Genomic DNA, 12,573 nt, shown 5'->3' with positions numbered 1-12,573 from the left:
CATAATATATTCGGCAGCGGAGAAGCACACTGCCACCAGCTCTGTTGTTCAGATTGTGGATGGGTCTGCTCCCTACTTTGAGTGTGTTAATCGCTGGGGAATGTTATTTCAGGTGTTGACTCTTCTCTTGGTCTTCTCCACATGGGTTTTGAACCCATGTGTGGTGTGTGGTCGAGAGTTGTACCGAGGTACACTGAGTTGGTGACGTAAGTGATTTGGGTTCCATTCCAGTTGATGTTGAGCTCCTTATGTGTGTCATGGTTGCAGAGGTGGAAGAAGCTCATTGGTGTCTTGGATGGATTTGGGCAGAGTTGGTTCACCTTTTAGTACTGTGACAGGCCATTGAGTGTTGATGTCAACGTATCTTCAACTGAGTTGAAGTGTTTGGCCTGAGCTGTGATGGAAAGGTCACCTCCACTTAATTGTTCCTGTTTTTCTCCACCTGTGGAACCAACTTCCACATCCTCTTCAATTTCAGTCTTCCCTCCAGGTCTTCAAGCCAGCTGTTCACCACCATCTCAGTCATCCTCAATCTAAAACCATGATCGTTTCTGCCCTCGTTAACCCTCCTCCCTCGCCACCCCAATCCCTCCTCCTTCCAAATTTCCAGTTTTCCCTCCTGACAGTTTCTTTCTGTATCCATCTTGTCCCCATGCATTATCCTCTCCTGCCCCTCGTTCCTCACCACTCCCATTGTTTGTCTGACTCCCTTTGTCTTGGCCTCCGGCTCTGCTGTTGGTGTTTCCCCCTCTCTCTCCCTGCTGTTCCTTTTGTCCTGGTACGTCCTGATCTGTTCATTGCACAGTACTAGCTCTTCCACGAGCCTCGACTATGTATGCAAAAAAAAAAAATTGTCATCAGTTTCGGCAAAGCTTCTGGTGTTTGGGTGGATGGGCTGATCATTTGTGTAAATATTGAACAGCAGAGGAGAGAGTGCGTTGCCCCGAGGTAGGTAGACCATTCCTCTGTGTCCACCAGCGGACACTTTCTTGACTTTGGCGTTGTAGTTTTATCTGTTTCTGCTTTTGTGGTGACTTGCCATTTAGAAGTAGTTGGTGCGCCGCATCATTGGGTGTAACGTTGTGGTGTTGCTCGGCCTTTGTTGGATCGCCACTCCATTTCTTGATTGTTGACCAAGCCTTCTTGCTGTGATGCATCATGTTGGTGTTGGAGATGAGGGTTTCCCACGACTTCCTTTGTTCTACCGCCAGCTTGAAGGTATGTGATGATGATTGTTTGTTAATGGCGTGGCACTGATGTCACTGGTGACGTCAGCATACCAGGTCCTGAACCGAAAGGCACCAAAGCTAAATCTGGACCAGAATTTCGTGCCAAACCTGACCAACTAATCCTAAAAATTGTAAACCTTGAAACCAAAGGAATGTGTGAAATGAAATAATATAAAGGTTGCTTTTTTTTTCATGTTGTATAAAAATGTTTTATTCTCATTCCAACATTCCTGCCATTTTATTCATTCTGTTCACTGCCCATACAAGTTGCCATTGTCTCGAATAATACATCTTAACAAATGCCCCGTTGACCCATGATTGCACATATACTTTTCTCTCCACTTGTTCTGTATTAATTCATCCACAGTTGGGTTTATGTATTGTTTCCACTAATCCTTGGTGCAATCTGTACACCGATGGTACTACTTGGAGTTACTTGGAGTTTCTCATGACAACATATCGTTGGCTCGATTGGTTTCTCCTAGTTACATTTTCCATGAAATTTGTGTTACAACTCATATTCATACGAGTCGTCGATTCACCAAAACTGGCTGCATCGCATACCCGGAAACATAACAACCTCATTAACAAATTTGATCCATTCATCATGTCTAATACTCGGTGCAGTACACGACTGCTGGTTTGTATCATTGCTGGGAGGACAATTATGCTGCTGTACGTTTGAGCAGGAATTTATTCGTTCAGGGTGTCTCTGATAACTCGCCTACTCTTTGCGAGATACGCCCAGGTATTATTTTTAATGTCCACCAACGACTGGACCTGGGAGACGGGTCCTCCGGCTTAACGTCCATCCGAGGGAGGGCACACACATTGATGCAGAGATTTGAACCCAGGATAGATAGCTTAGAAGTGAGTGCGTGTACCTCTCACCTATCCTGAAAGCCCCCCCCCGATAAGTTTGATACATTTACCCTTCGACATAGATTCTGAAAGCAAATCACGTAGTATATTAACCGCGGGTTAACAAGATGATTGAGAGAACCTCAAGCATCACGGATTCACGGTACATGTACATTATGCTTTAAAGTAACTTCTTGTTGGTGATCTTGTAATATGTAAAAATTGTAAAAGTCACTCTTTATCATTGTTATTTTTTTTTTTTGAAAAATTATCATCAATTATTTTGTTCAGAATTCAATTCGAGACACTATTTCAATGTAGCTTTCGAAACAATTCTGTTGCTAAGATAAATATAAATGCCCATCGAAAAGGTAATTCAAATACAGCATTAGCGAAGCACAGTAGAAGTATTTATTTATTTGAATTCCCGCTTATTCACAGCAAAATGGATGGAGCAGGTGCATTGTTATAGATTATCGCTCTCTATACAACAGCCATTGTGGCAAAAATATAGCTGCGAGTGATATGTTTTGTACTGATTCGCACTACGTTTGCACTGTGATCGGGCCTAGTTGCACGAGTGCTATGCTTGCCGTGCTGGCCCACGGAGTAATGGCTGATTCTGTCCCCGCCGGTGTTCGTTGATAATTTGAACCAGATGTGTAAGGATTGACAGAAAGAAAACAATCACAAAATAGAGGAAGCAAGAAGAGAGAGGTCAGTTCACTAAGAGTTCACTATTTTAATCCAGGAAGAACATGTATGGTGTCCTGCTCAGAATGCCTCAGTTTGTATGCAGGTTGGCATGCGTCTGCAGAAGGGCCTTCACAATGGGCACAAGGCGATCGTTGTCGTTTTGGCCCGAGATCTGGAGCTGGTCGGAGTTGAGTGAGAGTGAGGACAGTGACACGCCGCTCGCCATCTCGCTCAGCATCCGCATCACCGTGGGAACCACCTGCACAAAACATGACCATGAACGATCGGGGTACATTGGGGACTGACATCTTGTACCGAACACTACAGCCACGTGCCATCTCTCCTCGGGTATGAATACACAAGAGTAAAGAATACAGTAGATGTGAAAAAGGGGAAAATTTGCAGGACTACTAATACCCGCTCCCTTTGGTGGGGATCGTGGATGAAACCAATTGCACTATTCCACACATACAAGCAAAAATTGCAACTTGAATGGTATTTTGTGCTCATAACCTGACCTTGGATACCCTGTCTGAGCAGGAATACAAAATTTGATGGAGATTCTATAACGTACATACAAACATACAAATATACATACATAGAAAAGGGATCTTTTTAAACATGTAATTGTTGCTGCTGCTGTTGTCAAAGCTGTTGTTGGTTCTGTGTTCCTTCTGTGTACTTTTACATATTTTTATATTTCTTTGGGAGGTATAATGACATATATATATATATATATATATATATATATATATATATATATATATATATATATATATATATATATATATATATATATATATATATATATCTTCTTCTTCTTTCAGCTGCTCCCATTCGGGGTCGCCACAGCGGATCATCCGTATGATCCGCATAGTGATTTGGCACATGTTTTACGCCGGATGCTCTTCCTGACGCAACCCTGGTCGCCTCTTACGACACAGGGATATGGTACACCTATTTTAACCGTGGTATACACCGGCCCAGTACACTGGTACTCATTTTGCCGACCTCGGAAGGATGACAGGCTGAGTCAACCCCCTGGTGTATTACTTCAGTGGCCCAACGGGGCTTGAACTCAGGACCTTTTGGATCCCAAGCCGCTGCCCTAACCCGAACCACTGTGCCAACACCAGGCTTATATATATATATATATATATATATATATATATATATATATATATATATATATATATATATATATATATATATATATATATATATATATATATATATATATATATATATATATATATATATATATATATATATATATAGGCGTATTATGTGATAACGGTCGTCCGTCTGTCTGTCCGTCCGTCCATCCGTTCCTGTCCGCACTCTAACTCCCAAAGTTTTCAACTTTCACGTTTCATATTTGGTACATAGGTACAGACAGACTGTGGAGACGGTGTGTCGCGACATACGTTCGTCATCTAAAGTGGTTGCCATGGCAACCAGGATGCTGTTTTCCATGTTGTAGCACAATTCTGTATATACCTTCTTGTTTGGGCGTATATTGTGCTCACTTGCACTCTTGTTACTGATTACAACATACAAATACATATATTGCTTTAAAATTATTTGGATCACACTTCACTGCAATGCTTTATAAAAAATATTAATTTTTAGACGAGTCTTTTAAAAACGATAAATGTATAAACAGGCGAGCATTGGGTGGCTTTGACACCAACTCTGGTTTAAATCCTGATCAGACATACAGTTTTTATAATTATCAGACATACAGAGAATTGCCATATTTTATATTGTAGGATTACGGAAAGGAATTGGAAGTTTCTTAACTCCGTCTCTCTTGGGTTTTGATAATCTTAACTCGATCAACAAAGACTGGTTTTTGAGACTCTTATGTAAATCTTGAGGCTTATGAACACCATGCTTGTTTCCATTGAGAATGCAGGTAATTTTACACTTTTCCTTTATTCCTTGTTTTTCTTTTTCTTTTGAACACACCGTCAAGGCTCATATGAGAGCGAACCCAAAGAACGTACAACAAGGGAAGCAGGAGACAAGAGGGTGGGAGAGGAAAGGAAAAACAGTGTGGAACAGAGACGTGAGGAGATCTGTGGAAGGGAGAGGGATGGGGTTGGGGTACACGGGGTAAACAAGATGGACACTACAGGGACTTTCAGTCAGGAAAGCAGATAATTTGAAGGAGGTGGGTTTGGGGTGGATTAGCAGGGGTAGAAAAGATCAAGGTTTTTGATGGGGGAAGATAAGAGATTGTGGTGAACAGCTGTTTTGAAGACCTGGAGGGAAGAGTGGGATTGAAAAGTGTATGGGAGTTTGTTCCAAAGGCGGAAAAAAAGAAATGAAAGAGTGAAGTTGAGCGGTGATTCTTGATTTTGGTAGTTTTACTATAAGGGGGTTGCTGGCGGACCTTGAGCGCCCTGCGGAAATATAGGGGGGGGGGGTACATATCTCAGACAGAGTGGAGGGGTGAGGCCGGAGAGGAGACGGTAGAAGACAGAAAGACAACCAACCTGCCTGTGGTGAAAGACCCAAAGACTCAGCCTCATTGTGGGAGATACCAATGATCCTAAATGCCTTGGTTTCCACAGCATGAAGCTGAGAAAAGTGAGAGGAGGGATCTCCGGCCCAGAGGGGAGAGCAGTACTCTATCAGGCTGTGTACGAAAGCTTTGTATGTGGTCAGGAGCTCCGGTGGGCCAAGGAAGGACTTTGCATGAGGGAGGATGCCCAGTCGGCGACTGGCTTTGGAGGCCAGCTCGGAAATGTGGCTTTCCCAGGAAAGATCATGACAGATAGTGAGACCCAGAAGCTTGAATGAAAGGTCTTCTTCAAGAGGATTGTTGAGAAAGTAGATGGGGGTAGGGCTAGGTGGGTATCCAGACGGTCCTTTCGGATAGACATGGTGAGAGTGTGAGATTTGTGAGATTTGTAAGGATTGAAAGACATGTTCCACGTGTTGGACCAGCTTGTGATGTTATCCAGATCTGCAGAGAGTGAAAAGGCTGCTGCTTGCCGATCTGAAGGATGACAGATGGTATGGCAGAGGGTGGAGTCATCTGCAAAGAGATAAAGAGGGTTTTCCAGAGAGTCGGAGAGATCGTTGATGAAGACCAAAAAAAGAACGGGGCCCAGAACGCTACCTTGAGGAACTCCAGCCTGGACAGGAAGGGGGGATGAAAGAACTCCATTTAGGGCCACACGTTGACTGTGACAGGAGAGGAAGTCTGCGAGCCATGAGTGGAGATGGCCTTGGATACCATGGGAAGAGAGTTTGGTGAGTTGGGCAGGGTGCCAGACCATGTCAAAAGCATGAGATTAGTGTTGGGATATGGCTCCGATTTCATGTCTGGCGTTGAGGACCTCCACCCATTGTTTGGAGAGCAGAAGCAACATAACCAGGGTAGAGTGACCTGGTCTGAATCCAAAATTGATGATTGGAAATCAAGCCATTGGAGAAGAGAAAGAATTTAATGTCTGAAGCGCTGATGGATTCCATAACCTTGCTGATGATTGGGAGAAGGCTGATTGTTCTGTAGTTGCAGTTTTTTAAAAGGGGTTTTCAAAAAGGTTTTGTTTTCTGATCGGAGATTTTTTTTTTTCTTTTCTTCAACGCTATCAGGCTTTTAATTGTGTATTTGCTTAATTTTATCGTTTGAAGAAACCATTCACGTGTTCCTTTATAAGACTGACATTAAAAGCCATTATCACAACCAGTTACTATTTTTTTTATAGCTTTCCAATATTTATTTGTTTATGTTTTCAAACCAATTTGTTAGTATCGGCAGGTGAACACACACCACACACAGTCTCAGCGGAGAAGTTGATCGGTTGTTAGCTCTTGCATTGCTGTGTAAGTTTGGCGGTGGAAATAATGTATTTGTTTCTGATCTTGGAAAAAATGATCTTGGAAAATCTTGGAAAAAAAAAAAATTGGAAAAACAAAAAATGATCACAAACCAAAAAATGATCACCAACAACAAACCCAGTGTTTCTCAAGGTGGGGCATGGCAATATTTTGGTGGGGCATGAGGATTCAGAATTAATGAATCAATATATGATCGCTTTCATAGCTTTGCACTTTCAAATTTTCAAAAGTTTTAAGCTGCGACTGATGTCTCATAGCGTCATAACAAGATGAGTCTGTGAAAACTCTTTTCAAGATCAAAGGAACCATGATGTGGCTGTCTGAGGAGGGTGAAAAGAAATACTCAAACTCGACTACTTTGGCAAGGGAAGTATTGATACATTTTCCATCATCTTATTTAGTCGAATGTGGATTTAGTGTTGTTACCGATTTGCTGCAAGCTCAGAGAAATCGACTGGAAATCACGAAACGTGCTGATATGATTTAAGGCTGAAACTGACAAAATTGGTTCCTCGAATCAAACAAATCTGCAGTCAGCATCAAGGGCAGGGCTCCCATTGAAGTGAGTAGCAATTGAATAAAATTTGCAATAAAGTTTTAATGAAGGCTTTAGAATACATAATATGTAGTATATACTGTAGTGTTTCCAATCATGGTGGGGCGTACAATTTTTTTGAAAATCAAAGTGGGGCGTGGGACAAAAGAGGGTTGAGAAACACTGGTCTAACCTTTGAGATTTACCATGAATGGATGGACAGATCAAGAACGTGCTGCAGATGTTAAATGGAAATTCAATTCTTCAAGTTCAGCAAGTCCTACAAACGGATCACTACACTACTTTTGGGACACTCTGTACAAGCTCCTCCCTTGTTATAGATCCATGTCAAAAGTAAGATTTTTATACCCAAACATATTACGGAAAAATGAATGAAAAATTAACTTTATTACTCGCACCCCAGCCAGAGCCTGAGCACATGATTATCGCCGTGATTCCGTCTGTGTGTTTGTCTGTTTGTCCGCAGAATAACTGGACAACGAGGGCAGATAGAATCGTCAAATTTGACACAGAGCTTCATATTGTGAAAGTCCTGGAAAAGTTCAACCATGAGCGCACAAGGTAAAATATAAAATGAAAGTTAGTGTAGGACTATGTTTACTCATGCCATGGCCATGTGACAGTATAGGTTAGTGCCCTCAGGGGTGGTGTATTGCATTTGTAGGAAACAACGGCGGGAGGCACGAGTCATCACCTCTATTGACTACGTTCTACATGGCCGCCTGAAAGTCACTTCCTCGCACCTCCCTCCCTTCTCCTCTGCCCTCCCCTGCCATTGTGTGCGGCAACACTGATGCACGAGAATGATGGAGCACATACAGATACAATGACTGATTAATTATTGCAAGTACTGCACAATAAAACGTCTTTAGTAAAAGAGTTTAAGAACGAATGCACAGGGGAGGGGTAAAGTGACTTTCAGGCCACCCTGTAGTTTAATCAATTCACAAGGCCAAAATTCTAATGACATAGGGACAGTATTGTGATGATACAGAAGTGGCCTTCGACTTGCCTGCACCATGATGAGTTTCCTGTGTTTGGGCTTGTTTGGGTCTGGCCATTCCTCACCAAAACACAGCAAGATTCGATATTCTGGGAGGACCAAAGAGCGACCCTCCAGAAAGTTTATCAATTCTGTGTGGGGAGGGGGAAGAAATGGGAGAAAAGCATTGTAAGGCTGTTTGGCATCCACATCTGAGCACATGGATGTAGGGATTCCAGATTCACATCCACGTCTGAACACACAGTCAATTTACCCATTGTCTTCGAACACTCTCCTACAGTTGTATTCAATTGAAAAATACATAGATGTCTTATAATGTCCTTGTCTTGCATATAAAATACTAGCAGGGGTACCTGGCCTTCCCAGGCAACGCCAGGTCCCTCCAACCACCCTTTTCCTTCCTTCCTCCCACCCCTTCCCCTGCCTCCTCCAACCATACCCCCTTCCCCAAGACTGCCCACCCCACCTCCCTGTGTATTCCTACTGCACCCCTCCCCCTAGACTCCCACTTCACCCTTCCCCAACCTCCTCCCTCCTCCCACTGCACCTCTTCCTCTGCCTCCTCCCACCCCACCCCTTCCCTCCCTCCTCCCACAAAGGAATTTTTGAAGGCTTTTCACCACGTTTGGGAAAAATAAATAATTAAAATAAAAACCCACTTTCCATTCCTATCAACATTGAACTTTCCTCGTCACCTCCAACTTGCCATGTGTCGTGTTGAACTTTTGCCTCTAAGGGACGACTTCATCGATATGGCCGAAAAAAAAGTCATGGTATAGATGTTTATCTTCATCACCATATAATGAATCTGGCGGTGTGTTCATTTACCGAGCTTCTTGTAGAGCGCTCAACAAGTGGCTGAAGCACTCAAGCAAGCACTCCGTTCGAAACTGTTAAGGAACGGATGCCTTGGCAAGTGCTATCTAGCTACTTGGTAACTGAACACATCCCTGGACGTCTCAACAGCATACACTACATACAAAACGCCAAAAAAAAAATAAAGGGACATTTTATTGGACTTAAAGACTTCAAATATATTAATCATGCCAATTTTTGTTGTAATGAAAACGTACCTTGTTCATTTTTAAATGCATTATTTTCGTTTTTAAAATGTACATAAACTCAGAGGAAAAGGAAAGGTGTGTCCTGGTCAATGGGCAGTGCTTATGGTGCTGGGGGAGAGAGAGAGGTAAAGGCGTAACCTGTAGAATGGGCTGCGCTTATGACCCACAGACATGGAACTCAGCTTTATATGTAACTAGCAGGGGTACACAGCGTTGCCAGGCAACGTCGGGTCCCTCTTCCCACCCCACCCTTTATAAATATGTTAGATATATAATTCGATATATAAAGCTGCGTTTGTGTCTGTGGGTGGATGCGTGGGTCTGCAGGCGGGGAATAAGCGCTGCCCATTCTACAGGCTAGGCCTTCCCGCTCCTTTCCCTCCAGCCGTCCAGAAATCACCGCGATCTTTTTTGCTCCACATAGCTCTCATTGTTTAGACTTTAGAGGCCTGTGATGTACATTTGAAGACTGAACAACGCATTTTCTATCGTTAAATGAAGATACCGTTTTGAGGAAACAAAGGTACATTTTGATTTGTACATGTACACGTACACTTTCTTACACTCCAACATCACTTCTGAGTTGATGTACATTTTAAAACTGAACAAGGCACGTTTTCATTACAACATAAATAGTCATGATTAATATTTGAAATCGTTAATTTAAAAAAAAAATGTCCCTTTGTTGGTGTTTTGTATGTAACTGTATGCTGTTGAGATGTTCAGGGGTGTGTTCAGTTATCAAGCAGCAAGCTAGCACTTGCCAAGCCAGCCGTTCCTTGCCAATGGAGTGCTTGCTTAAGTGCTTAAGCCACTTAGCGAGCGCTCCACAAGAAACTTTGTAACTGAACACACCCCAGATTCATTACATGGAGACAAGGATAAACATCTTTACCATCACTTCTTCCAGCCATATCGATGAATTCGTCCCTCAGGGGGTGAGGTTGGAAGAGGCAGGGAAAGGGGTGGCGTGGGAAGAGGGACCCGACGTTGCCCGGCAACGCTGGGTACCCCTGCTAGTACTGTATCAGACGAGTCACTGAGAATTAAGCAACCACACTACATGATACTATTTTTGATAGAGAAAGAGAGGGATCCAAAGTTCAGGCTGCCATTTATAATCACATTCACCACTGATTGAACAATAATCAGGTTCAAAGATTTTAGCAGGAACTTCCTTTGACACTGAAGGTGTTAATGAAAGTTGACATTTAATGATTCAATAGGTACATTCTCAATTTGGTGCTGGATGTGGGATAGTGTTGTTCACTTGTCAGGGAGTTCATATGTGCAAGCCCCTCCATAAGCCTTAGATTACTGCAAAAAATAAATAAATAATTAAGGGTATGTTTAAGGCTTTGGGGTCTATCCATGCATGACAAATGAATCTGGATAGAACTACTGAGATAGAAGTTCTGTCTGCTTTAAAGCAACGCACCCTGAAAGAAAAACTGGTATTCGAAGAGGCAGATCTCTGTCTCCCGACATAACACCTGGGGTTTTGTCTCGGAAGCCAGACCAGGTCCTGTGCCCAGCCCAGACCAGTAGACTTTGCATTGGCAGAGGCGTTTGGCAAAGATCCCTTCATCCCCTGATCTTAGAAGTAGGCCTCGCTCAGAGTGTTCCAGCAGATGCATCGTGAGGCGCTTCTGTCTGATGGACTCGATGTCATCCACAGGAGGGAGCTGTATCTGCATCGACAAAAAGATGTTGGAAATTGATCATTTAGACGGGGACCTTGCGATTTGTCTGTCTGCATTTTTGTGATATACAAGGTTAAACCATTGACTCAAAATCTTTGATATTCAAAATTTTAATTTGCACATTGTTTTTTTAAACCATCACTTTTGCACACCTGGGATCCATCCATCCATCCATCCATCCATCAGGACCATACTCTGTGCCGAGCGTTGGTGCTGCCTAAGCAGTCTCCTTGACTATTGGGCACAATCCTGGATTGGTCGCCACTCCGACACAGGATACCAGAAAGCTGGCACTCATTTTGACGACCTCGGAAGGATGACAGGCAGAGTCAACCCCACCTGGTATTAATTCAACAACCAAGGGGGATTTGAACTCAGGGTCCTCACATCTGAAGCCCACCACCCTAACCATTAAGTCAACACCAGGCATACACCTAGGATATGATTACAAATTCGACCTGGTGGTTGCATCACCAATTTCTTGAGATGCACTGTCCAATGGGAAGCTGTCAAGCAGATAAATCTGCCCATCCTTCCTCATCCACATCTCCATGTATTCTTTTTTGCTACCAAGCTACAACGATATCGACCTGCAGATGATTTGGAATTTAGGCAAGGTGCCAGTCTAAAAGGCCTACCATTCTAGTTCAGTTCATTTCAACTATTGAATCAATCAAACACAAAGCAACAAGAAACATACAGTACATCATATTGTGGGAACAGTCGAGTACCCTGGATAAAAACTTGGCTGATAAAATGCCAGGTCCAGTTACAACTATGCATTGTGATTTAAAAAAAAAATAAAATATATATATATATATTTTTTGATGGATTGAGGGTTCATCTTCATCGATAAAAAGTCCATTGTTATTATTATTATTATTATTTTTTTTTTCAATGAACCCTCAAGCCTGGTGTTGGCGCAGTGGTTAGGGCAGCGGCTTGGGATCCAAAAGGTCCTGAGTTCAAGCCTCGTTGGGCCACTGAATTAATACACCAGGGGGTTGACTCAGCCTGTTATCCTTCCGAGGTCGGCAAAATGAGTACCAGTGTACTGGGCCGGTGTATACCCTGGTTAAAATAGGTGTACCATATCCCTGTGTCGTAAGAGGCGACCAGGGTTGCGTCAGGAAGGGCATCCGGTGTAAAACATGTGCCAAATCAGTATGCGGATCATACGGATGATCCGCTGTGGTGACCCCTAAAAGGGAGCAGCCGAAAGAAGAAGAATATATATATATATATATATATATGAAGAGACAGAAATAACGAAATATTGTGAAGTAAGATACCTATCATGATAATAATAATAATAATAAGGAAATGGACAAATCGAAGTAAAAAGAGAAAGAGAACATAAGTGGGAGATGGGGGTGTAGGAGGAGGAATCAGCTGGTATGGAATACTTTTATCATTGGCGTCGCAATATCACTCATTACTCATCTATTACCAGTGATTACTCATAACAACATCAATTTGTCATAAACTTCTCCAACAATAACCTCTTGAGTTTGTGTTTAAGACTATTCACACCAATAGTTTGCCTCAGGCTCACTTCAAGTGAATTCCATAACTTGGGTCGAGTATATAAATAATAGTTTTGTTG

The 12,573-nt window shown here is 42.6% G+C and overlaps 2 protein-coding genes across 5 annotated transcripts in view; one reads left to right on the top strand and one right to left on the bottom strand.

Annotated features, from left to right (window-relative positions):
* Nucleotides 1–2,487: 2,487 nt before the first annotated feature.
* LOC147025878 (interferon regulatory factor 5-like) overlaps nucleotides 2,488–12,573 on the bottom strand; it is a 59,068-nt gene continuing 48,982 nt past the window's right edge. For all 3 annotated transcript variants that reach the window (XM_085880788.1, XM_085880790.1, XM_085880789.1), the window contains exons 8-10: nucleotides 10,703–10,955; nucleotides 8,210–8,331; nucleotides 2,488–3,045 (exon numbers count right to left, since the gene is read on the bottom strand). In XM_085880788.1, coding sequence (XP_085736914.1) covers nucleotides 2,875–3,045; nucleotides 8,210–8,331; nucleotides 10,703–10,955 — 546 coding nt within the window. In that variant the 3' untranslated portion in view covers nucleotides 2,488–2,874. The remainder of the gene's footprint in view (nucleotides 3,046–8,209; nucleotides 8,332–10,702; nucleotides 10,956–12,573) is intronic.
* LOC147025877 (ciliary microtubule associated protein 1A-like) overlaps nucleotides 2,996–12,573 on the top strand; it is a 95,778-nt gene continuing 86,200 nt past the window's right edge. Inside the window, exons 1-2 of one of the 2 annotated variants that reach the window (XM_085880791.1) lie at nucleotides 2,996–3,134; nucleotides 7,664–7,758. The gene's annotated coding sequence lies outside the window, so the exon portion shown is untranslated. The remainder of the gene's footprint in view (nucleotides 3,135–7,663; nucleotides 7,759–12,573) is intronic. The other variant, XM_085880792.1, reaches the window with a different exon arrangement.

Source organism: Eptatretus burgeri, chromosome 5 (assembly GCF_056783735.1).
Source record: "Eptatretus burgeri isolate ZD-2024b chromosome 5, Ebu_testis_v1, whole genome shotgun sequence".
Lineage (NCBI taxonomy): Eukaryota > Metazoa > Chordata > Myxini > Myxiniformes > Myxinidae > Eptatretus > Eptatretus burgeri.
The sequence above is the reverse complement of the archived record's forward strand: the minus strand, read 5'-3'. Positions and strand labels throughout refer to the sequence as shown.